The sequence below is a fragment of the Erythrolamprus reginae genome, chromosome 8 (genome assembly GCF_031021105.1).
Source record: "Erythrolamprus reginae isolate rEryReg1 chromosome 8, rEryReg1.hap1, whole genome shotgun sequence".
Taxonomy (NCBI): domain Eukaryota; kingdom Metazoa; phylum Chordata; class Lepidosauria; order Squamata; family Dipsadidae; genus Erythrolamprus; species Erythrolamprus reginae.
Window position 1 is genome coordinate 10,886,004 of NC_091957.1, and position 23,778 is coordinate 10,909,781.

The 23,778-nt window shown below is 44.6% G+C and overlaps 3 protein-coding genes across 14 annotated transcripts in view; 2 read left to right on the top strand and 1 right to left on the bottom strand.

The window, feature by feature from the left end:
- Window positions 1–185: 185 nt before the first annotated feature.
- BBLN (bublin coiled coil protein) lies at window positions 186–2,287 on the bottom strand. Its single transcript, XM_070758839.1, has 2 exons — window positions 2,157–2,287; window positions 186–1,282 (listed from the first exon to the last, which is right to left on the bottom strand). The coding sequence occupies exons 1-2, from the start codon at window positions 2,239–2,241 to the stop codon at window positions 1,089–1,091; spliced, it is 279 nt and encodes a 92-aa protein (XP_070614940.1). The 5' UTR covers window positions 2,242–2,287; the 3' UTR covers window positions 186–1,088.
- Window positions 2,288–3,204: 917 nt separating this feature from the next.
- On the top strand, window positions 3,205–18,223 carry PTGES2 (prostaglandin E synthase 2). Its single transcript, XM_070758814.1, has 7 exons — window positions 3,205–3,574; window positions 4,345–4,542; window positions 7,292–7,347; window positions 10,308–10,457; window positions 12,638–12,838; window positions 15,251–15,368; window positions 16,778–18,223. Exons 1-7 carry the CDS (start codon window positions 3,329–3,331, stop codon window positions 16,916–16,918), a joined length of 1,110 nt encoding a protein of 369 aa, XP_070614915.1. The 5' UTR covers window positions 3,205–3,328; the 3' UTR covers window positions 16,919–18,223.
- A 3,220-nt stretch (window positions 18,224–21,443) lies between these two features.
- ODF2 (outer dense fiber of sperm tails 2) overlaps window positions 21,444–23,778 on the top strand; it is a 46,116-nt gene continuing 43,781 nt past the window's right edge. For 4 of the 12 annotated variants that reach the window (XM_070758780.1, XM_070758779.1, XM_070758781.1 and 1 more), the window contains exon 1: window positions 21,500–21,819. In XM_070758780.1, the coding sequence (XP_070614881.1) occupies window positions 21,539–21,819 (281 nt within the window). In that variant the 5' untranslated portion in view covers window positions 21,500–21,538. Of the gene's footprint in view, window positions 21,820–23,778 lie in introns of all 12 variants that reach the window. The other 8 variants (XR_011559692.1, XM_070758778.1, XM_070758784.1 and 5 more) reach the window with 6 other exon arrangements.

Sequence of the window (23,778 nt, forward strand, 5' to 3'; positions counted from 1 at the left end):
AAGGAAAGAAGAGAGAAAGAAAAAGAAGGGAAAGGAAAGGAAAGGAAGAAAGGGAAAGAAAAAAGGAAGGAAGGAAGAAAAGAAAGAGGAAAGAAAAGAAAAAATGGAAAGGAGACAGAGAAAAAGAAAGAAAAAGAGAGGAAGAAGAACTTTAAAACACGATGAAAAATCTGAGACATCTTGTACACTGTTCCATTGTTTAATGATCAATGACCAGGTTCGGCTGATGATCTAAGTTAATTGCAAGAAAATATTTTCCAGGGTTTGTGCAACAGGCTCAGCTGGGAGCGGTAAGCCATGAAACTTAGCTTGTTTTGCCCCTGAATTTTGGTCTTATCAATCAGACTTATTCTGGTTTAAACTAAGCCAAACTAATTTTAGAAGAGCTGTGCATGCGTGTGTTTGTGTACATACACATACAGTTTATATAGTAGATAATGTCTATTTTTGTATGCCTGTGTGTAATATGTTTGTACACATATGGCATATATACATAGAATTAAATATTATATTTTATTTAGAGGGAAATTGTCTCTCTTCGAGGCAAGGAGAGGCCAGGCACCCAAACCCTAACCCTTGATGTGAGTGACATCAAGTTGGTCACCTTTAAGCCAGTCACATGACCTTTAGCTACCCGCCAGTCACATGACCATCAAGCCACTCCCACCTGGCCACATGGCTGGCAAGCCACACCCCCAAAATAAGCCACGCCTACAGTACAGTAGTAAACATTTTTGCAGCCCTTAGTCGCATCGGGATGTTTTTTTTTTACCAGTGCCATAACTTAAAACTGGTCACTAAATGAAATTTAAATCAAACATAACGCACTCCGTTACCTCTCCTTGTGACAATTCTCACAACCGTGCCCATTTATTTATTATTTATTTTACATCTTGCTTAGAAACACAAGATTTGCAGTAGAGAGAATCTCCCAATTCTCAACCATGTGATTCTGGGATTATTTTTTCTAAAGCCGGATTTAAGAGAATCTGCCAGCGCTGTGTGACCTGCTAACCTCATCATCGGCCAGAAAGCTACAACCTTTAAAAAAAAAAAAAAAGTCTCAAAAATTGGGTTTTTGACCCTTTTTAAGAATCTGGCTGGGCTTTCCCAGGTTTCCCATCCTGGCTTGGCTGTTGCTGCTGCTGTTGAAACTCCAGACGAGTTTGCCGGTTCGATTCCAGCAGCTCCTTCAGCTGGGTGTTCAGGTGATCGTTTTTCTCCTCCAAATGATCCAGGCAAGAATTGATCTGGTCCAGCATGAGGTTGATGGCAGCGTATTCTGTTTCGGGAGGGAAGGCAAAAATTAAGTGCTTTCAAATTCTGTATTTTTCGGAGTATAAGACGCATCGGAGGGGAAGAGCCTTCTCTGTGGCGACCCCGACTCTCTGGAACCAGCTCCCCCCGGAGATTAGAACTGCCCCCACCCTCCTTGCCTTCCGTAAACTCCTTAAAACTCACCTCTGCCGTCAGGCATGGGGGGAATTGAGGCATTCCCCCCTTCCCCGGGCCTATACAATTTATGTATGATATGTCTGTGTGAATGTGTGGTTTAATAATGGGGTTCTTTAATTTTTAAAAAATTTATTAGATTTGTTGCAAATTTTTCTATTGTATGTTGTGAGCTGCCATAAGTCTACGGAGAGGGGCGGCATACAAATCAAATCAAATAAATAAATAAATAGTAAAAAGATGCACCTTAGTTTTGGGGGAGAAAAATATCTGTTGAGCATCTGGCTAGCATCCTTGGTCTGGTCAGTTTCAGCACTTTATTTTATCCCCTGGTTTGGGCTTTTAAAAAAAACTTTATTTGGAGAGAGTAACAATGAAAAAGCTTGCAAGCCAGTAAGAGCTGGGAACATTGCCAGCAAATAGCCCGAAGCTGGATAATCCTATTTTATATGGCCGCCCATCTGGCAGAAAAAAAGATGGATCAGAGATGCTTTCCCGGCTGGTCACCTGGATCTACTGGTTTTTTATCTGTAAGGATCACCATACGATTTCCCTCCCAAGGCTCCTTCCCAAAACAGCCCCCTCGCCTACGGCTTGATCCCCAGCCATCCTGGGTGGGGGGAGAAGAAAGCAAAGGACAATCCCCCCCCAGAGAAGGATCCACTGGGGGATCTCCTTCCCTTGCACAGGGATCTCAAGCTTACCTGCCTCCCCGAAGCCCCCCTCCTCCTCCTCTTCCTCGCCGCCCCTCCCCAGATGGGGCTGCGGCTCCCCGTTCGGCCCTGACATCCCGGCTTGGCAAAGCGCCAGCTAAGCCCCGCCCACCGGATGGAACGCGGAGACCATGCCGGGTCACGCCCCTATTTCCTGGATTCAGACCACGCCCCCTGGGCCCAGGGTTGTTTTTTTTTTCAAACCACCCTAGATATTACTAATCGTGCCTATTTAATCCAATAATAGGATTGGATTATAAATTAATGCAATTAAGGCATGGCTGCCTTTAAGGCCAAATTGATTCACTGATTCAGCATTTCATGCAGCATTGCTTCAATTGCATGCATAATCATTGATGATGCAGAAGAATGAATGGATTTTAATTGGGGGAGGGAAAGGGGGAGTTAATTGAGGGAGGAAGCACCCAGCAAACAAAATATTTATTCCCCTTCCCCCTTTGAAATGAATGATCATCAATGACCTTTTTTTAAAGGGGCGGTGAGATTAGAATAGCAACTGACCTCCGAAGGTCAGTGCCTGCGCCTTTAAGAAACCCCGCCTTTCGTTTGCGTTAAAGTTTATGGTTCCTAGGCAGGCCGCCGGTCTGAAAGGGAGGCGGGCGGGAGAGGCGATTTACATCTACGCTGCAGAGGGAAGAATAAAAATAATATATATATATTTTTGGCAATCATTTTATTTTCCCAGAAAGGGCAAAATCGAGGGGGGGAGGCGGGCTTTTCTTCCTTCGAGGCCTCCTCCTTGTCAACCCGCTCACTCGGCCTCGGTGCAAGCCTCAATCCCGCAAGCAGGCCGCATTCACACAGACCGCACACCCGTGCAAAACGGGGAAGCGTCGCTTGAGCGAAGGGAGGGGGCTATTTGCAGAGCAGGCTTCGCAATACACCGAAGTAATAAAAATAAAAATAAAACCGGGAGCAAAGGATCGATCCCTCCGGAGCAAGAACGTCAGGATGCAAACGCGTGTCGGCATGCAAACGCGTGTCAGGATGCAAACCCCAAGCCGCGTGCATCTGGCGGGGGGGAAAGGGATTGGTTCACCGCCCCGGAGGTTACGCTCGTTGCAAAGCCGCCCGCCTTACCCACCCACCCCGGCAGGGTTTCCCCTGGCGCCCGCCCGCCTCCGATTTCGCAAAAGGCGAAGATGGCGTTGGCGCGGGTTGCATGCAACGGCTGGGCCGGCCTGGGGAGAAGCGCGTGGCGGCCGCCCCGGGCCGGCTTCTTCTCCTCCTCCTCCTCCTCCGGCGGCCCTGGGAGAGGCTGGAGCTGGCCTCCCTCCAGGGTCTTATTGGGGGCCGCCTTCGCCCTGGGGGCCGCGGTGGGCACCGGCCGGACTCTGCACCGCCGCTTCCGAGCCCAGGAACAGCTGGCCCAACAGCACCGGGACGGGGTAAGAAGCGAGGAAGAGGAAGGAGGGGATGCCAGATGTGCAAACCTTACCTATCTGGGGGATTGCAACTCCCATGGGGCGCATCGGGGGGGGGGGGCTAGGTACTTGGGAAGAGGGAGAATTGCGGGGTTAACCTTGCAACCTCAGGATAACCCCTCAAAAAAAAAAAAAGCAATCGCCCCTAAGGTACCGTTTGAATTTTAATTTAATTTAATTTTTTCCCCTTAGCTTTGCCACAAGGGTTCACTCTCAGAGCGGTCCCTTTAAAGCTGCCTGGACTTCAACTCCCAGAATTCCCCAGGCAGGCAGACGGGTGGATGAATTCTGGGAGTTGAAGTCCACAGAGCTTTAAATGGTCGTAGCAAGAAACTCTTTGCATGCCAGCTAAGCAGCCTTTGCAGCATTTTGCAAAAACAGAGAAGTTGTCAAAAGGGTTTTTTAGGTTGGAATAGGGAAGGAGCATCCCTCTCTGCCCTCTTCCTCTCCTTTTCTCCCTCCCTCCCTCTTTCTCTCTCTTTCTCCCTCTCCCTCTTTGTCTCTTTCTCTCTCCCCTTCTTTCTCTCCCTCTATCTCTCTTTCTCTCTCTCCCTCCCGCTCTGTCTCTCTTTGTTTCTCTTTTTCCCTCTCTTTCTCTGTGTCTCTCTCCCTCTCTCTTTCTCTGTCCCTCCCTCTGTGTGTGTTTGTGTTTTCCCTGGTTTATCTGTTTTATTCCCGGAAAGTAATTGCCAGCAAATAGCCCGAAGCTGGTTAGATCTTGAATTCCTTTCTAGATCCTGCCGGACAGCCATCTCCATTTGACGCTCTACCAGTATAAAACCTGTCCGTTCTGCAGCAAAGTCCGAGCTTTCCTGGATTATCACCGGCTGCCATATGACATTGTGGAGGTGAATCCGGTCATGCGGAAAGAAATCAAATTTTCCTCCTATAGAAAAGTCCCCATTCTCCTCATCGATATGGAGAGTGGTCTGGTGAGTTTCCAAGTTGGCCAAAACAAGGGACTGCTTTGTCTATGTTGTATTTATTTACTTCTCCCTGATTTGATTTGGCTTCCAATTTTACATAGTTTGAATAAATATGATTACAGTATCGATTTTAGTTTCTTCTCCCACCGCCCACCTACCCGACAGAGGCAAATGTATTGTGTGTGTGGGGCGGGCTGCCCTTTTTCAGACTATAAGAAGAATCTAGCTTTTGGGAATCCTCAATCTGAGTATTGCATTGGCAGTTCTGTGTTAGCAAAAACTTCAGAAGAGAAGGATTTAGGGGTAGTGATTTCCGACAGTCTCAAAATGGGTGAGCAGTGTGGTCGGGCGGTAGGAAAAGCAAATAGGATGCTTGGCTGCATAGCTAGAGGTATAACAAGCAGGAAGAGGGAGATTGTGATCCCCTTATATAGAGCGCTGGTGAGACCACATTTGGAATACTGTGTTCAGTTCTGGAGACCTCACCTACAAAAAGATATTGACAAAATGGAACGGATCCAAAGACGGGCTACAAGAATGGTGGAAGGTCTTAAGCATAAAACGTATCAGGAAAGACTTCATGAACTCAATCTGTATAGTCTGGAGGACAGAAGGAAAAGGGGGGACATGATCAAAACGTTTAAATATGTTAAAGGGTTAAATAAGGTTCAGGAGGGAAGTGTTTTTAATAGGAAAGTGAACACAAGAACAAGGGGACACAATCTGAAGTTAGTTGGGGGAAAGATCAAAAGCAACGTGAGAAAATATTATTTCACTGAAAGAGTAGTAGATCTTTGGAACAAACTTCCAGCAGACGTGGTTGATAAATCCACAGTAACTGAATTTAAACATACCTGAGATAAACATATATCCATTGTAAGATAAAATACAGGAAATAGTATAAGGGCAGACTAGATGGACCATGAGGTCTTTTTCTGCCGTCAGTCTTCTATGTTTCTATGGGAAGGAAAATAAGGGAGGAACAAGCCTCCTTCCGCTTCCTAGCAATTTGCCTCCTAGCAGCAAAGAGGTAACAGTGATCCTCGTCACCTGGAATGGGCCTAAAACGGGATATATGGGGGCCAAGAATGGACCATGTGGAGAGTAAGAGTGGGGCGTCAAAAACGCTCTCTACGTGGGGCTACCTTTGAAAAGTGTTCGGAAACTTCAGATCATGCAGAATGCGGCTGCGAGATCCACCATGGGGCTTCCCAGATTCGCCCACGTTTCTACAACACTCCGTGGCCTGCACTGGCTGCCGATCAGTTTCCGGTCACAATTCAAAGTGTTGGTAATGATCTTTAAAGCCCTACATGGCATTGGACCAGAATACCTCCGGAACCGCCTTCTACCGCACGAATCCCAGCGGCCGATAAGGTCCCACAGAATTGGCCTTCTCCGGGTCCCGTCGACCAAACAATGTCATTTGGCGGGCCCCAGGGAAAGAGCCTTCTCTGTGGCGGCCCCGGCCCTCTGGAATCAACTCCCCCCGGAGATTAGAACGGCCCTCATCCTCCTTGTCTTTCACAAATTACTCAAGACCCACCTATATCGCCAGGCATGGGGGAACTAAGACATCTCCCCCAGGCTTTTATATTTTATATTTGGTATGTATGTGTTGTATGGTTTTAATTGCTGGGGTTTTATATATCTTTTCTTTTAATATTAGATTTGTTTCACTGTTATATTGTTTTTATTATTGTTGTGAGCCGCCCCGAGTCTTCGGAGAGGGGCGGCATACAAATCTAATAAATAATAATAATAATAATAATAATAATAATAATAATAATTATTATTATTATTATTATTACTACTACTACTACAACTACTACTACTACTACTACTACTACTATTGAAGAAGCCGAAAACGGATCGTGCGAAGGCTGAAAAACGGATCGTGCGAAGGCGATCCCCACAATCTGGAACAGCTGATCGGCGGTATTCCAGGAGGCAAACCCAACCGCCAATCAGCTGTTCATGCTAAATCAGGCTGTGCTGAAGCTGATCAGGCTAGTTGCCACAAGGAGGCAAATTGCTGGGAGGCAGAGGCCGAAAGGTGAGGGTTGGAGGGTCGGCAGGACAAGAGAAAAGCAGAAGGGAGAGTGAAAAAGAGAAAAAGAAAGAAAAAGAAGGGAGATAACGAAGAGAAGAAAGATAGGATAGGTGATAGAAGGGGGGAGAGTGAGAGAAGGGATGATTGAAAGCATAAAGCGATAAAGGGATACGGGGGGAAGATTGGAATAAGAGAGACTTTCTAGCCATTTGGCTAGTATCGCAGATGGTTACGGTGTCTGTTTCAATGGTGTATTTGGGATATTATTTCCCATCTTAAAAAGTTTATTTCCGTTTTGTATTGAGGGTCGTTAGTTCTGGTCTTTAACTGTTGTATGCAGGCTTTATAAGTTATTTGTTACAGTGTTTGTATTTGTTTGTATTTTATCTTTCAATGAGGATTGATTTGTTGAAATGTTATACATGTATTGTGTAATTTTGGTAAGAATTTTTTTTTTGGTCTTAGCCATTTATACCACTTGTCCCAGGCTTGGTAGAAGTCTGTGTCATTTCTATCTTGTAATTCCAAGGTCGATTTGGACATTGCGGCATATTCCATGGTTTTAATCAAGAGCTTTAGTATGGTTGGAGTTCCTTTTTGTTTCCAATGTTGCACGTATGTGGTCCTTGCAGCAGTTATAATAGGTAGTGTATAATATAAAAGTCATTTTTCTCGAAATTCTCTTTTTTTTGTCTCCCCCAGCAACTGAACGATTCTTCTGTGATCATCAGCACCATCAAAAGCTACCTGATCTCCAGGTAAAATATAATTTTTTCCTGCCTTTCTTTAGGGCAGAGGTCTTCAAACTTGGCAACTTTTAAGACTTGTGGACTGACTCCCAGAATCCTCCAGCCAGCATAGCTTGGAAAATTCTGGAAGTTGAAAGTCCCACAAGTCTTTAAAGTTGGCCAAGTTTGGGGACACTCTTGTTTTAGGGAGAGGAAGAAAATTAATAATAATAATAATAGCAGTGGAAGTGATGTGCCGGTGCCGGAGGCTGTTGGGGCCTGGATGGGTGTCAACAAACTCAAACTCAACCCAGACAAGACAGAGTGGCTGTGGGTCTTGCCTCCCAAGGACAATTCCATCTGTTCGTCCATTACCCTGGGGGGAGAATCATTGACCCCCTAAGAGAGGGTTCGCAACTTGGGCGTCCTCCTCGATCCACAGCTCACATTAGAGAAATATCTTTCAGCTGTGGCGAGGGGGGCGTTCGCCCAGATTTGCCTGGTGCATCAGTTGCGACCCTATTTGGACCGGGAGTCACTGCTCACAGTCACTCATGCCCTTATCACCTCGAGGCTTGACTACTGTAACGCTCTCTACATGGGGCTACCTTTGAAAAGTGTTCGGAAACTTCAGATCGTGCAGAATGCAGCTGCGAGAGCAACCATGGGCTTCCCTAAGTATGCCCATGTTACACCAACACTCCGCAGTCTGCATTGGTTGCCAATCAGTTTCCGGTCACAATTCAAAGTGTTGGTTATGAACTATAAAGCCCTTCATGGCATCAGACCAGAATACCTCCAGGACTGCCTTCTGCCGCACGAATCCCAGCAACCAGTTAGGACCCACAGAGTTGGCGTTCTCCAGGTCCCGTCGACTAAACAATATCGTTTGGCGGGTCCCAGGGGAAGAGCCTTCTCTGTGGCAGCCCCGACTCTCTGGAAGCAACCCCCCCAGAGATCAGAATCGCCCCCACCCTCCTTGCCTTTCGTAAACTCCTTAAAACCCACCTCTGTCGTCAGGCATGGGGGAACTGAGATAACTTCCCCAGGCCTATATTGTTTATGTATGGTATGTTGTGTGCATGTTTTTTAAATTATGGGTTTTTAGTTTTAATTATTAGATTTGTAGTGTATATTGTTTTTCGATTACTGCTGTGAGCCGCCCCGAGTCTAATAAATAAAATAAATAAATATATACAATAATAATTTATTAGATTTGTATGCCGCCCCTCTCCTAAGACTCCATTGTTCCATTCTTCTCCTCTTCTTCTCTTTCCTGTCGAATGAGTTGAGGTCTTTTCACGTTGAGAGGTTTTAAGGAGTTTTGGCAACTCTTTAGACCTGTTTCCTGGCCTCGCAGTTGGTATTCCAGAAAATAAGAAGTTTGCAGGAAGTGGTGAAAGAACAGTGAAACTTGGAAACTTTTTGGCCCATTAATCCTCTTTTCTCTTCAGCTGGTTGCATATCTGGGTTTATGGGGTTCAGCGCCACTTTTAATGCTATTTTAATGTTGGTTCGTTTTAATCTTTTGACTGCTTTTCACTTGTTTCCACGTTAAATTTATGTTTCACCAACAAAGAAATAAAGGGAGACTAGTGTAGACCTATTTCAAGCTAATTTGTAACCTGCCCAGAGTTATCTTGTAGGGAAGATGGGTGGCAAAGAAATATAATAAATTAAAATAAAATAAACTGGTGTCTCTGGACAAATTTGCTCCTTTATTTTACTTTATATTTTATTTTATATTATATTATACACAGCTCAAAAATAAATAAAGGGAGCACTCAAAGAACCCATCCTACATCTGAATGAATGAAATATTCTCATTGAATACTTTGTTCTGTACAAAGATGAATGTGCACAACAGTATGTGAAATGGATGGTCAATCAGTGTTGTTTCCTAAGTGGACAGTTTGATTTCACAGACGTTTGATTTACTTGGAGTTATATTGTGTTGTTTAAGGGTTCCCTTTATATATTTGAGCAGTGTATTTTACTTTATCATCTTAGTATATTATTTTTATTTTATTTTATTATTTTAACAATATAATTTAATTTAATAACATTTCATTTAACAATTAAATTTATGTAATATTTTTATTTGATATTCAATTGAATTCAATTTTTAATTGAATTGAATATTTTCACTGAGAGCTTCTGTACTGGAGGCAAATTCCTTGTGTGTCTAATCACCCTTGGCCAAATAACGTATTCTAATAATTCTTATGAAATTCATTCCCCACCTGAGTTGATCCTAGAATGCTGCGGTGGCCTAGAGATGAAGCTCACAATCACACCTCACAATCGGGAGGCTGTGTGTTTGATCCTAGGTAGAGGCAGATATTTCCTCTCTCTGGGCACAATGGGAATACAGTGTTCCCTCGCTTTTCGCGGGGGATGCGTTCCGAGACCGCCCGCGAAAGTCGAATTTCCGCAAAGTAGAGATGCGGAAGTAAATACACTATTTTTGGTTATGAACAGTATCACAAGCCATCCCTTAACACTTTAAACCCCTAAATTACCATTTCCCATTCCCTTAGCAACCATTTAGATTATTACTCACCATGTTTATTTATTAAAGTTTATTAAAAATATATATTTATTAAAGGCGGACGAAAGTTTGGCGATGACATATGACGTCATTGGGTGGGGAAAACCATGGTATAGGGAAAAAAACCCGCAAAGTATTTTTTAATTAATATTTTTGAAAAACCATGGTATAGACTTTTCGCGAAGTTTGAACCCGCGAAAATCGAGGGAACACTGTATATATCTGCTGAATAAAACTCCATATTGGCGACAGGAAGAGCAATGGGCCAGTAAACACTCAGTTTATTCAGTTGCCCAGATTCCATCCGCAGGGGATTACAGGGTCGTTAAAAGGGAGTGATCCATGTCGTATCCAGCGATTCTGGGCGGCTTACAACGTAACTGTTATTATGAAAGAAGGATTGAGCCAGCTTTGACTGGGACGTAATTCTCTTTTCTAGGAAGAGCTTGGAAGAAATTGCCTCTTACTACCCTTCCATAAAAGCCACCAATACTGAAGGGAAGGAAGTGACCGAGTTTGGGAACAAATATTGGTTGATGCTGAACAACAAGGAAGCGCTCTGCGTTTATCCTACCGAGGAAGCAAGGAAGTAAGTGGGTCTCGCTCGGAGGGTTGGGGGCAGGGGGCGAAGTTTGCAAAAATGGAATTTATGGAGAGAGGGAGGGTGCAAAAATCCGGAGGAACCCTAACCCAGGGGTCAAAAGCTACCAGTTTGGCCCAGTTTGCGTGTACCTGCCGGTCTTTCAGAGAACCAGTAGCGGTTGAAGTGCAAGGCTCCACCCACCCATCTGGATGTTGCCTTTTTTTTAACCCTCTGCACATACGTATAAGCACATATAATGGTGGTGCGCGCGAAGTGTGTGAGCAAAATGCAAATTATGCCCTTTTGAACTAGTAAGGAAGGTACCATATTTTTCAGAATATAAGATGCACGGGAGTATAAGATAAGGTCCCACCGATAAGGTCCCACAGAGTTGGCCTTCTCCGGGTCCCGTCAAACAAACAGTGTCATTTGGTGGGCCTTCTCTGTGGCGGCCCCGGCCCTCTGGAATCAACTCCCCCCGGAGATTAGAACGGCTCCCACCCTCCTTGTGTTTCGCAAATTACTCAAGACCCACCTATATTGCCATGCATGGGGGAATTGAGACATCTCCCCTAGGCTCTTATATTTTATGTTTTTGGTATGTATGTGTTGCATGGGTTTTAAATTGTTGGGGTTTTATATATTGTTCTCTTTTAATATGAGATTTGTTGCAATGTTATATGGTTTTTGATTATTGTTGTGAGCCGCCCCGAGTCTTCAAAGAGGGGCGGCATACAAATCTAATAAATAATAATAATAACAAGACACATCTTAGTTTTGGGGGATGAAAATAGAGGGGAAAATAGAAGTGATGTGCCGGTGCCTGGAGGCTGTTGGGGCCTGGATGGGTGTCAACAGACTCAAGCTCAACCTGGATAAGACGGAGTGGCTGTGGGTTTTGCCTCCCAAGGACAACTCCATCTGTCCGTCCATCACCCTGGGGGGGGGAATTATTGACCCCCTCAGAGAGGGTCCGCAACTTGGGCGTCCTCCTCGATCCACAGCTCACATTAGAAAAACATCGCTCAGCTGTGGCGAGGGGGGCGTTTGCCCAGGTTCGCCTGGTGCACCAGTTGCGGCCCTATCTGGACCGGGACTCATTGCTCACAGTCACTCATGCCCTCATCACCTCGAAGTTCGACTACTGTAATGCTCTCTACATAGGGCTACCTTTGAAAAGTGTTCGGAAACTTCAGATCGTGCAGAATGCAGCTGCGAGAGCAGTCATGGGCTTACCTAGGTATGCCCATGTTTTACCATCACTCCGCAGTCTGCATTGGCTGCCGATCAGTTTCCGGTCACAATTCAAAGTGTTGGTTATGACCTTTAAAGCCCTTCATGGCACTGGACCAGAATATCTCCGAGACCGCCTCCTGCCGCACGAATCCCAGCGACCGATTAGGTCCCACAGAGTGGGCCTTCTCCGGGTCCCGTCAACTAAACAATGTCGGTTGGCGGGCCCCAGGGGAAGAGCCTTCTCTGTGGCGGCACCGGCCCTCTGGAACCAACTCCCCCCGGAGATTAGAACTGCCCCTACTCTTCCTGCCTTCCGTAAACTCCTTAAAACCCACCTTTGCCGTCAGGCATGGGGAAACTGAAACATCTTCCCCTGGGCATGTCTAATTTATGTATGGTATGCTTGTGTGTATGTCTGTTAGTATATGGGGTCTTTTTTAAATCTTTAATATTTTAAATTGTCAGATTATTTATGATTTGTTTCCACGTGTTGTGAGCCGCCCCGAGTCTTCGGAGAGGGGCGGCATACAAATCTAAGTAATAAATAAATAATAATAAATAAATAAATAAATAAATAAATAAAAAACTACCTCCCAGGAATTCATCTGGCTAGCGTCCTTAGTCTGGTCAGCTTCAGCACATTATTTTATCCCCAAGTTAGGGCTGGAAAAAACCATATTCAGAGTGAGCAGCTGTGGAAAAAAGCCTGCAAATATTTAGGGATGGGAAGAAAAACACCTTCGGAGAGAGTAGCAATGAAAAAGCCAGCAAGATTGTTAGATCCTTGAAAAGGCTGGGGGGGAAAAGCTTGGAAAGAGTATAAGACACACCCAAATTTTCAGCCTTTTTTGTTAGGCAGGGTTTTGGAAAAGACTGGAGGGGGGGGGGTTCTCTCTCTTCTTGCTCCCTTCACCCACCCAAGGGGGTCTTCCTGGTTTTTTTCCCTCCAGGGAAGAAATGAAATGGCGGAAGTGGGTGGACGATCGGCTGGTCCATTTGATCTCGCCCAATGTTTACCGCACGCCCGGTGAAGCCCTGGCCTCCTTCGATTACATCGTACGAGAAGGAAAATTCGGGCTGGTGGAAGGTTTTTTCGCCAAATACGTGGGGGCGGCTGCCATGTTTTTCGTAAGCAAGAGGTTGAAGAAAAGGTGCGTGCTTCCTGTATATTTTTTTAAAAAAAATTCTCCACCATAATATGAAACAACACATAATTACAAACCCAATAGTAATGGTTATAATCATTCATATATAAAACTTTTCTTTTCTTGTTACTTATTCAATGGAGGCTCTTATCCAGTGTTCCCTCTAATTTTTTTTGGGTGGGGGGAAAAGTATAGGGGCTGAGCGGCAGTCCCTTCGGGACTGGGCGGCACAGAAATATTAAATAAATAAACAAACAAACAAATAAAAACCCCACCCTGTTTTGCCTCAGAGAATTTCAAAATAAAATACTGTACTGTGTGTCTATAACAGTGAGCTCATAATAGGGCAACTCTATCAATATCAAAATGCCACTTAAATAGTTGAGCTAGTTTCAAACTAGATTTTGATTTTCTTTCTCTCTTCCTTACTCCCATTCTTTTTCTTTCTCTTTTCCTTCCTCTCTTTTTTCTATCTGTTTCTCTCTCTTCCTCTCTCTCCCCTTCCCTCTCACTCTTTCCCTCTCGGCTTCTGGGCAGGTTTGAAAAACTCTGAGTTGATGATGATTTTTAAGTGAGCGATTGCTCACTGCTCAGCTTAGAGGGAACTATGCTCTTATCTCTCCTCAATTAAAAAAAATATTAACTTTATAGAATAGCATCAATTCTTGAATCACTAAATAAAAAATCTTTGAAATAGTATTACAATCTAGATAAAAGAGATTGTGTATTTACTTATTTATTTATTTATTTATTTGACTTCTATGCCGCCCAATCCCGAAGGACTCAGGGTGGCTTACAACAGTATAAAAAAGTACAGTTAACAATAAAAGAAGTTAAGTATAAGTTAAAATAATACTGCATTGGCATCCTTCAGTTTCGAAAGACCATGGTATCATGCTCTGGATTCCCCAGAGCATGAAGCCTGGGTAGGTTAGTGTTGTGGTTAGCTCTGGCCCAGCTCCTGCCCCAAGGACTGTGGATGTGGGGGAGACATCCACATGCCGCAGGCCTGTTTTGCCCCCAGTGGAATCTGCTGATGAAGGCTCCTCTGACCAAGAAGACATGAGTGACAGGGAGGAGGAGAGCGTGACAGACAGCTCAGAAGGAGATCAATTATCTCTCTCCTCCTTGGATTCAGAACAAGAGTTAATGATACAGCCACGCATGCGGAGAGCGATGCATAGGCAGCAACAATTGAGAGATTATTATCAAAGAAAATGAGGCCACCTGTGGTTGGGTGGGGCTGTGGTAATTAGTGAGGCTGCTATAAATAGCAGCCTGTGGGTTTGGCCATTGTGGAGGATTATCTGATCGTTGTGTTTTGTGCCTGCCTTGCTGACTTCGACCTTTGTGTGCTGATTTTTCCCCGCTTTGAAACTAAGCCAGAGCAAAGTGTGTTTCACTTTGTGAAAGAAGAAGGACTGTGAATTGCCTCACAGCTGCGAGCTAAGTATCACAGAACTGATAAGGGACTTGTACAAATTACCAGTTTGTTTGGAGACGAGTGCTCTGTGCTATACAAAAAGAGGGCTTAGTTCATTTGGATTTTCGGTATAAAGAACATTATTTTGAATTTTCAAACGTGTGTGTGTCAGACATTTGTATCTGAATTTTCGGGAGGAGTCTACCAGAGACCTCGACAGAACAGTTAGTATGGAGGATAGACCGTTACACAGAAACATAGAAGTTACCCAATATTCCATTGGAATATTTCAAATTAAAACAATAACCCCAGTTAAAACCCACAACTCAGCAATCCAATCAAAACATACATATCACTCAATACGATTTGGCCATGAAAGATGGCCCTCAGACCAGCCGGCAAAGCCAGGTCTTCGTAGCTTTTCGGAAGACCAGCAGGGTGGGAGCAGTATGGACATCGGACATTATATTAATGGTTACATTGATGTAATGTAACCTTTTATAGTAAGGTGGAGAAAAAGATTTTTTATTTAAGGTTGGTGCCTCCAGATGCTTCTGCATGCCCAGGTCGAAGTCTGGGAAGGTGTTCTGTGACACAATAACCCTGCAGAGCAGTAGGGTCTTAACTTGACTGCTTGAAGACCTGTGGACTTCAACTCCCAGAATTCCGCAGCCAGCCATTTTGAGAGTTGAAATCCATGGACCTTAAAGTGGCCAAGGTTGGACTCCCCAATATGGCCCCCAACCCAGTTCCTTCCCAAAATGTTTCCTTCCTTCCATGTTTCCTGGGGGATTCTGGGAGTTGAAGTCCACAGGTCTTAAAAGTAGCCTAAGTTGGATACCTTAATATAGCCCCTAACCCAGTCCTTCCCACGCTGGTTCCTTCCTTCCATGCTGCCTGGGGGATTCCTGGAGATGAAGTCCACAGGGCCTTAAGGTTGGACACTTGTAGCTAGAAGAATGGATCTCTCACCTGGAACTTTGCTTTCGATCCAGGCACCACATGCGAGACGATGTCCGGGAAGACTTGTACGAGGCGGTCAACGATTGGCTGAAGGCTGTTGGCAAGCACCGGAAGTTTATGGGAGGAGACCACCCTAACCTTGCCGATTTGGTAAGACGGTTGAGGCCATGGCTGATTAAAGCTGAGGGCATCTCAGGAGGGTGGAGGGGGGGTTCTTGGCACCCACAAACAGCGAGCCTGGTTCCTCTCTTTCGGAACATATGTCCTTTTCTTTGCCCAGGAAGTTTTTAAGCAGATGTTGAATAGCCATCTGTCAGAAGTAGTATAGGGTTTCCTGCCTAAGCAGGGGGTTGGACTAGAAGACCTCCAAGGTCCCTTCCAACTCTGTTGTTATTATTATTAAAAAGTGTTTTTAATAGGAAAGTGAACACAAGAACAAGGGGACACAATCTGAAGTTAGTTGGGGGAAAGATCAAAAGCAACATGAGAAAATATTATTTTAGTGAAAGAGTAGTAGATCCTTGGAACAAACTTCCAGCAGACGTGGTTGGTAAATCCACAGTAACTGAATTTAAACATGCCTGGGATAACACATACAGTGATACCTTGTCTTACAAACTTAATTGGTTCCGGGACGAGGTTCTTAAGGTGAAAAGTTTGTAAGACAAAACTATGTTTCCCATAGGAATCAATGGAAAAGCGATTAATGCGTGCAAGCCCAAAATTCACCCCTTTTGCCAGCCGAAGCGCCTGTTTTTGCACTGCTGGGATTTCCCTGAGGCTCCCCTCCATGGGAAACCCCACCTCCGGACTTCTGTGTTTTTGCGATGCTGCGATTTCACTGAGGCTCCCCTCGCTGGGAAACCCCACCTCTGGACTTCCGTTGCCAGTGAAGTGCCCATTTTTGCGCTGCTGGGATTCCCCTGCAGCATCACAAAAACACGGAAGTCCGGAGGTGGGGTTTCCCATGGAGGGGAGCCTCAGGGGAATCCCAGCAGCGCAAAAACGGGTGCTTCGGTGGTAACGGAAGTCCGGAGGCGGGGCATCCCAGCGGTGGCGGTGGGTTTGTAAGGTGAAAATAGTTTGTAAGAAGAGGCAAAAAAATCATAAACCCCAGGTTTGTATCTCGAAAAGTTTGTATGACGAGGCGTTTGTAAGACGAGGTATCACTGTAGATCCATCCTAAGATAAAATACAAAAAATAGTATAAGGGCAGACTAGATGGACCATGAGGTCTTTTTCGGCCGTCAGCCAAAGAAGCGGGAAGGTCTCCTCCCTTCTCGTTGTCCCTAATCCTGCCTGTAAATTCAGAGGTTTGTCCTGAATTCCAGGTTGCTTCTCTCCTTGTTTAGTTTCCCTCCGTAGTTTCTTGCCTTCTGGTGTTTCGGGAAATAAATTGACCCCCTCTTCTTTGGGGCAGCCCCTCCAATACTGGAAGACTGTGCCCACACGGTCCCTAGTCCTTCTTTTCATTTGAAAGCCCTTTTTACTTTTCCGAGAACGGTTCCATGCTTCACTGCTGATTTTCTTCTTGATATTTTTTTCCTCCCGCCACCCAGGCTGTCTTCGGAGTCCTAAGAGTTATGGAAGGCCTGGAGGCTTTTGGCGACATGATGGCGCATACCAAGATCGAGCCTTGGTACCAACGCGTGGAGGATGCCATCGGGCAGGGAGACGCAGCCAGCTTGACACGATGCTGAGTCTTGGGGCTGGGTGGGTGGGGTGATCAAGGTTTTGCCTTGCCTAGAAAAAGCTGTTTCGGTTTAAAAGCAATGTAGTTCTGCGCATTGGAGTGGAATAGAACTAAGTCACGGGGAGAATCCAAAGCAGCAGAATGGAGATACGAATATTTCGATTAGCGGTTAGAAGCGCCAATAGGAGGCTGTGTTCTTTGGACAATGGATTTTGGTGGTTAAAGCCAACTCTCTTCCTGGTCACTTTGAAAAACATGAAATTCAAGCCCGGATGGAAGGAAAAAAATGCTCGGATGTATATTATGAAACTGCTTTCACTCCAGGCAAGAAAACGTTTTGAATTGTCCTGAACTCTGCCTCGTTCGCGAGGTGGCTGAATTTAATTTTAGTACCAGCTTAGAAAAAGGAAATGCTCGTTTTTCGTGTTAGGTTTTAACGGTTATATATTTTTGGATGCCTGTCAAGTCAGGATTGACTTGCATTGGAGGCAGGTTTTCTCTTCAAATTGCAATTCCTTGGTTTTTATTTTTATTATTTTTAGAAGCCTCCAAGTTGCTTATAGGTGACAATTATAGGCACATACGATGCTTTTACAATGATATTACTGTACAGTTTTGAAGAGTGCAATAGTTTTTTGGGGGGGAGGAACAGCTCCTATTCTGATTGACATAAGAAATTGGCAGTAGATATTTGGGGGAAAGGATATAAGTCCCTTTCCTTAGAATTTTATGGAAAAACTCAAGATTTAGCTAAGCTTAAAAAGTGAGTTTCTGGTACAAATGCCAGAATACTTCAAGTCTGATCCCTGTGCACTATTCTTAGCCTATAAATTTATTGACCGTGGCTTGTGAAAAGTCAAGGGAACTTGTTCACGAATGAAATAACATGCCACGTTGATATAGCTCTGTTTAAGTGTTTTGGAAGAGGAGAATAGACCTATTTAAGATTTGGCCACTAAAAATGATTCTTATGAAATTAAATGCTATTTTTGATCAGAAGGATTTGCTAACCGAACAATTCCTATTGGTGGATTTAATGAAACCGTCCTGTGCTCAACCATCCCCTGCCTCAAAGCATAACATTTGAGAAGTAAATTGGGGTAAAATGAATGATTTCCTAGTGTATGAAATAACAAATATAGACTATTTTTGAGAAATATAGTGAGATAAAAGATTTCTCAAACCTTTGATTTTGAAGCAAAAACGATCCCTAAACTGGGTGTGTGATGTTCAGCTCAGGAGGCAAAACCTTCATAAAGTTCTTCCAGCTCAGGAGAGCAAAAAATTACAATAAAATGATGGGGTTTTTTTTGCTGCTGTATGGTTTTCCTACTGCAAAACATTGCTATGAAAATACCTAAAATAAGGTATGGAGCCAGATCCCATAAGGAGCTTTACGGGAGCGCTAAATGATGACAAAGAGCCTTTTATACAAGTTTGTGAACTCCTGGCCTGATCCAGAAATGATCCCCTTTTAAAATTGTTTTTCCTTCCTTAGGAAAAAAAAAATCCCAAGTGTTTTACTGGGTGAGTTCAGGGCAATGTGGGCAGAGGCAATTAGGCATGACAAACCTATGGCACAGGTACTACAGGTGGCACATGTAGCCATATCTGCTAGCACACGAGCCATTGCTCTATATTAGCTCCAAGGTGCATGTGTGTGCTAGCTAGCTGATTTTGGGCTCAGAGGTTCTGGGAGGCTATTTTTGCCTCCAGAGGCCCAGGGAAGCTGTTTTCACCCTCTCCAGGCATTGAATTATGGGTGTGGGCACTCATACATGCACAATAGTGTGCATGGATGCTCTTTCAGCACCGAGGGGGAAAAAAAGATTCACCATCACTGCTCTTACACCAAGGTAGGCAAAGGTGGCTCTTTTATGACTTGTGGACTTCAACTCCCAGAATTCCTGAGCCAATCATGCTAGCTCAGGAATTCTGGGAGTTGAAGTCCACAAGTCATAGAAGAGCCACTTTGGCCTACCCCTGCTCTACACCAAGCAAAGTTCTCCTTCTGGTCCTCCTAATAGCCAATGTTCTATAGCTATGTTCTAGGACTCCAGCTCCAAGCCTAAATTTAAACATGACGTTTCTTAAAGGTTTCTCCTTCTGGTCCTCCAGTGATCATCGCTCTCTTGTCCTGATTCTAAGGACTCCAGCACCAAGCCAGGGGCTGAATTAGTGCAGAGTTCCCTCTCTGGTCCTCCCAAGGACTTCTCCCTGGTCCTTTCAGTGTCTAGCACTTCTGCAGCTTAAATGCTGATAGTGACTTCTTGCCTTTCCTCAGGGACTGAATTTAGTGGTATCATTTTTCTTTCTTCCTTGGCATTGCTGCAGATGACCCACAAGTCTCCTCTTGGCCTTCCACTCAAGAACTTCCTCTTCTCCAAGTCCTCTTCTAAGCCTTCTGGTTTTCTACCTCTGCTGTCTTCAGAGTCTTCTAGCCTTCCTTCCTCTTCAGACTTCCAGCTCTTCTGAGGGGCAAAGTGGCTCCTGCTGGCAGCTGACCCCTTTATATACCCTCTCTTCCCCTCCCCAATAACCCCCCTCCTCCCTGCCAAGCCAGCACTTAAACCTAATTGGTGGCCCAGCTTCAGACTTCTCTCCCCCATTGGCTCTCTTATCCGGCAAGACTATTGGTCCTTGGGCCCGCCGAAAGACCAATACCCACGTGGTTTGCCTGAGGCCTCTTCCTATTGGTTGAAGGTGAAAGGTGTTGGACCCTCACGGTTGATATAAAAGGGCGGCCTTTCAACCTGGTACCTCAGAAATGGTTATTGGATTCTGGAGTATCTTATGTTAGGCCAAATGTGGGGGGCTTTTTTCAACTCAACTTTTTCTCTGAAGAGATTTTGCTTCTCATCCAAGAAGCTTCTTTGGCTCTAAGTTAGAGCTCTTGTCAATGATATGGGTTTATTGACTGAACCTTACTTAAAAATGACAAGCCATAAACCATAATTGGGGGCTACAGTGGGTTTCCCTGCCATGTCGAATTCAAAACATCACAATCAGGCTTGAAGTTAAAGCTGTGCACAGGTCCATTGTCAGCACCACCAAAGGAGCTGAGAGAGACATTGTAATTCTGATTAAATTCACCTTTATAAAGCCCTAATGAAGAACTGGCAAAGCAGCTTCCATGGGTTTAATTCTACATGCTTAACATGCACAAAGCCAAAAATAAAGGCCCAGCGAGCAATTTAAAGCCCTGGATGGAAAGGATCTGATACCAAAGATATAATGTTATCTTTTTATTTATTAAATTCATATACTGTCCATCTCACCATCCAAAGGAATTCTGGGTGGGTTTACAATATGGTCAAAAGAGATATAGAATAGAATTATTTATTGGCCAAGTGTGATTGGACACACAAGGAATTTGACTTTGGTGCATATGCTCTCAGTACACATAAAAGAAAATATACATTTGTCAAGAATCAGGAGGTACAACAATGATTGTCATAGGGGTCAAATAAGCAATGAGGAAACATTAATAAAAATCTTAAGGATACAAGCAACAAGTTACACTCATACAATCATAGGTGGGAGGAAATGGGTGATAGGAATGATGAGAAAAAACTAGCAATAGTAGTGCAGACTTAGTGTTGAGGGAATTATTCGTTTAGCAGAGTGATGGCGTTTGGGAAAAAAACCTTGTGTCTAGTTGTCTTGGTGTGCAGTGCTCTGTAGCGATGTTTTGAGGGTAGGAGTTGAAACAATTTATGTCCAGGATGCGAGGGGGTCAGTAAATATTTTCACAGGCCTCTTTTTGACTCGACATCTTGTTGTAAATCTGATTAAATTCACCCTTTACTGCAAAGCCATAATGAAGAACTGCCAAGGCCAGCTTCCATTTTTCTTTTTCGGGTTTAATTCTATGTTTAATATTGGTGAAGCCAAAAAAAAGAGGCTGAGAGCAATTTAAAGTCCTGGATGGAAAGGATCTGATACTGAAGATATAATGTTATATATTTTTATTTATTCATATACTGCCCATCTGGCCATCCAAAGAAATTCTGGGTTGGGCTTACAATATGGTCAAAACAGGTCTTTTAAAAAAGCATGTTCCATATTTTATTTTTACTCTTTATTTTATTATTAAAAGTTGGTACCTCGCGGGTCATCTAGTCTAACCCCAGCCCAAGCAGGAGACGCTTCAGGGCCCAGCATGAATGAAATCCAATCCGAATACAATCCAAACAGATGCATCCAGACCCAGTTTACCCCGTGAGCCTTTGATCTGTTCTAATGGAGCCGATTAGGGGACCATGGGAACTACCAAGCCCAGAAATGAAAACATGTACTTTTATTTCTCCCAATCCTACGGCCGTATTCCAGTTCCAGATTTTCCCCAGAGCCGTTAAATAACCGAGGCCTGTCAGTTTTTATTTCCCCCCCCCTCCTTCCCGCACGCCTTTCCGTTTCCCTGGCAACGGCGTCGCGGCGTCCTGTCTCTCCCCCTTCCTCGGACGCGCCTTGTGACGCCCCGCGCGGCGTCTCCCGGCAACAGAGGGCGGGACTAAGGAAGGGCAACAGCCGGGCGGCGGGGCTGCAGGCGCGGGCCAGCCGGAAGCCGAAGCGGTCACGAGGGCGCGCGGGCGGGCGCCGTTTGGCGTGGGGTTCAAACCGTCCAATGGGGGAGCGGCGGGCGGCGTCCCGGAGGCGGGGCCGGAAGTTGCTCTGCGGGTCGTGGAGCGGCGGCTGTTCGGCGGCGGGAGGAGCCTGCCGGTGCTACAGCAGCGGTAGCAGCGGCGGCTGCTACGGCGGCGGGGGAGGCGGCGGCGGCTTCTGGCCGCGGCCGCCCACGCCCAGGCTCCCGTGTCTCCATGGTAGCGTGGGCAGCTACCGCCGCCTTATCCACGGCTTCGAGGACGTGCTGAGGCGGAGGCTCCGCGGTCATCTCCGAAACTCACGGTGAGTGAAGCGCCCCCCCCCAGAGGAGGGTGTGGCTGAGGGAAGGGGGAAAGGAATGTCAGCGACGGCAAGCCGCGTGGGCCAAGCCCCTTCGCTCTCCTCGGGTAGGCTGCCCCTGCACTGGGAGGCTCTGCTTCCGCAGCTGAAGCCTATAGGAAGTTTCTCTACTCGATCTGACCAGGGATGACTTGATCGATCGACCTGATCTATCTATACCTCATCTCTTCTCTCTATCTATTGCTTAGTATCTGCCTAGTCTGTCTCTCTCTTATCGTGTACCTGTCTTCTATCTAATCTCTGTCTGCCTGCCTGCTTATCATCTATCTATCATTATCTATCCATCCATCCACCTGTCTGTCTGTCTTCTATCTCTATGTATGTATGTACCTATCTATCTATCTATCTATCTATCTATCTATCTATCTATCTATCTATCTATCTATCTATCATCTTGTCATCGAGCCCTCAGAGAGGGGCGGCATACAAATCTAATAAATTATTATTATTATTATTATTATTATTATTATTATTATTATTATTATTATTATTAGCCTTCTCTCTAATCTCTGTCATCTCTCTATCTATCTTGTACCTGTTTTATCTAATCTCTATCTGTGTCTATCATCTGTCTATTTATATCAATGATGCTTAACCTATGGCATGGGTGGCACGCAGAGCCATAACTACTGGCATGTGAACTGTTGCCCTAGCTCAGTTCAAATGTGCATGTGAGTGCTGGCCAGCTGTTTTTTGGCTCACACAGAGGCTCAGGGAGGGAGTTTTTGGCTTCTAAAGAGCCTCCAGGGGGATGCGGGAGAGTATTTTTACCCTCCACTGGCTTCAGGAAAGCCTTTGGAGCCTGGAGAGGGTGAAACATGAACCTACTGGGCCCGCCAGAAGTTGGGAAACAGGCCGTATCCGGCCTCCGGGGGGCAGGAGAAGCCTCCCCAGGCATACAATTATGGGTGTGGGCACTTGTGCATGCACGATAGTGCACGCCCACACTCTTTCAGCACGTGAGGAAAAAAAGGTTGGCCATCACTCATCTATATCTATCTGTCTGTCTTCTATATCTATCTACTATATATAGCATCTGTCTATCTGCCTACCTATCTATCATTTATCATGTATATGTACATACATCTCTGTATAATCTATCATCTATCTACTTATTTACCTATATAAAATCTATTTCATCTACCTACCTAATCTGTCTATCATGTCTATTTACCATGTCTCTCTATCATAACCTCTGTCTGTCAATTACCTATCATCTTGTATCTGTCTTCTATCTAATCTCTGTCTATCCTCGCTCTCTCTTATCTATAGATAGATGATAGACAGAGATTAGATAGAAGAGAGATACAAGATGTGATAGATAGATCTATCTTGTCTGTCTGTCTGTCTGTCTATCTATCTATCTATCTATCTATCTATCTATCTATCTATCTATCTATCTATCTAGTCTTGTATCTGTCTTCTATCTAATTTCTGTCTGTCTATCATCCATCCATCCATCTATCATCAATTCACCGGTATCTATTATCTTGTATCTGTCTTCTATCTAATCTCTCTATATGTACTCTCCTCCCCCCCCCCCCCCCCAATCTACGGTACCTATTATCTTGTATCTGCCTTCTGTCTACTCTGAACATCATTTACCTACATCTACCTGTTGGCTATCTAATATCTTGTAATTGTCTTCTATCTAATCTGTATATCACTTATGTATCTGTAATATCTTCTATCTGTTTTATCTCATCGCTATCTTGTATCTGTCTTCTATCTAATCTCCGTGTCTGTCAATATATCTATCCATCTATCTTTTCTTTAAAATATATAAATTTGATTAGATTTAAAAACAACATAGAAAAACAATACAACTAACATCACAAAGAAAACACACACACAACATAACTGCTGTCTATAGTGACAGCTAAACTATAAACCCTTATTTCC

What these genes read in the sequence shown, in the direction of transcription:
- BBLN (XM_070758839.1), bottom strand. Translation starts at nt 2,241, where the DNA reads ATGTCAGGGCCGAACGGGGAGCCGCAGCCCCATCTGGGGAGGGGCGGC. An exon ending in GGGGGGCTTCGGGGAGGCAG is followed by an intron (nt 1,283 to 2,156) that starts GTAAGCTTGAGA and finishes CTCCCGAAACAG; the next exon opens with AATACGCTGCCATCAACCTC.
- PTGES2 (XM_070758814.1), top strand. Translation starts at nt 3,329, where the DNA reads ATGGCGTTGGCGCGGGTTGCATGCAACGGCTGGGCCGGCCTGGGGAGA. An exon ending in TCGATATGGAGAGTGGTCTG is followed by an intron (nt 4,543 to 7,291) that starts GTGAGTTTCCAA and finishes TGTCTCCCCCAG; the next exon opens with CAACTGAACGATTCTTCTGT. An exon ending in CCTACCGAGGAAGCAAGGAA is followed by an intron (nt 10,458 to 12,637) that starts GTAAGTGGGTCT and finishes TTTTCCCTCCAG; the next exon opens with GGAAGAAATGAAATGGCGGA.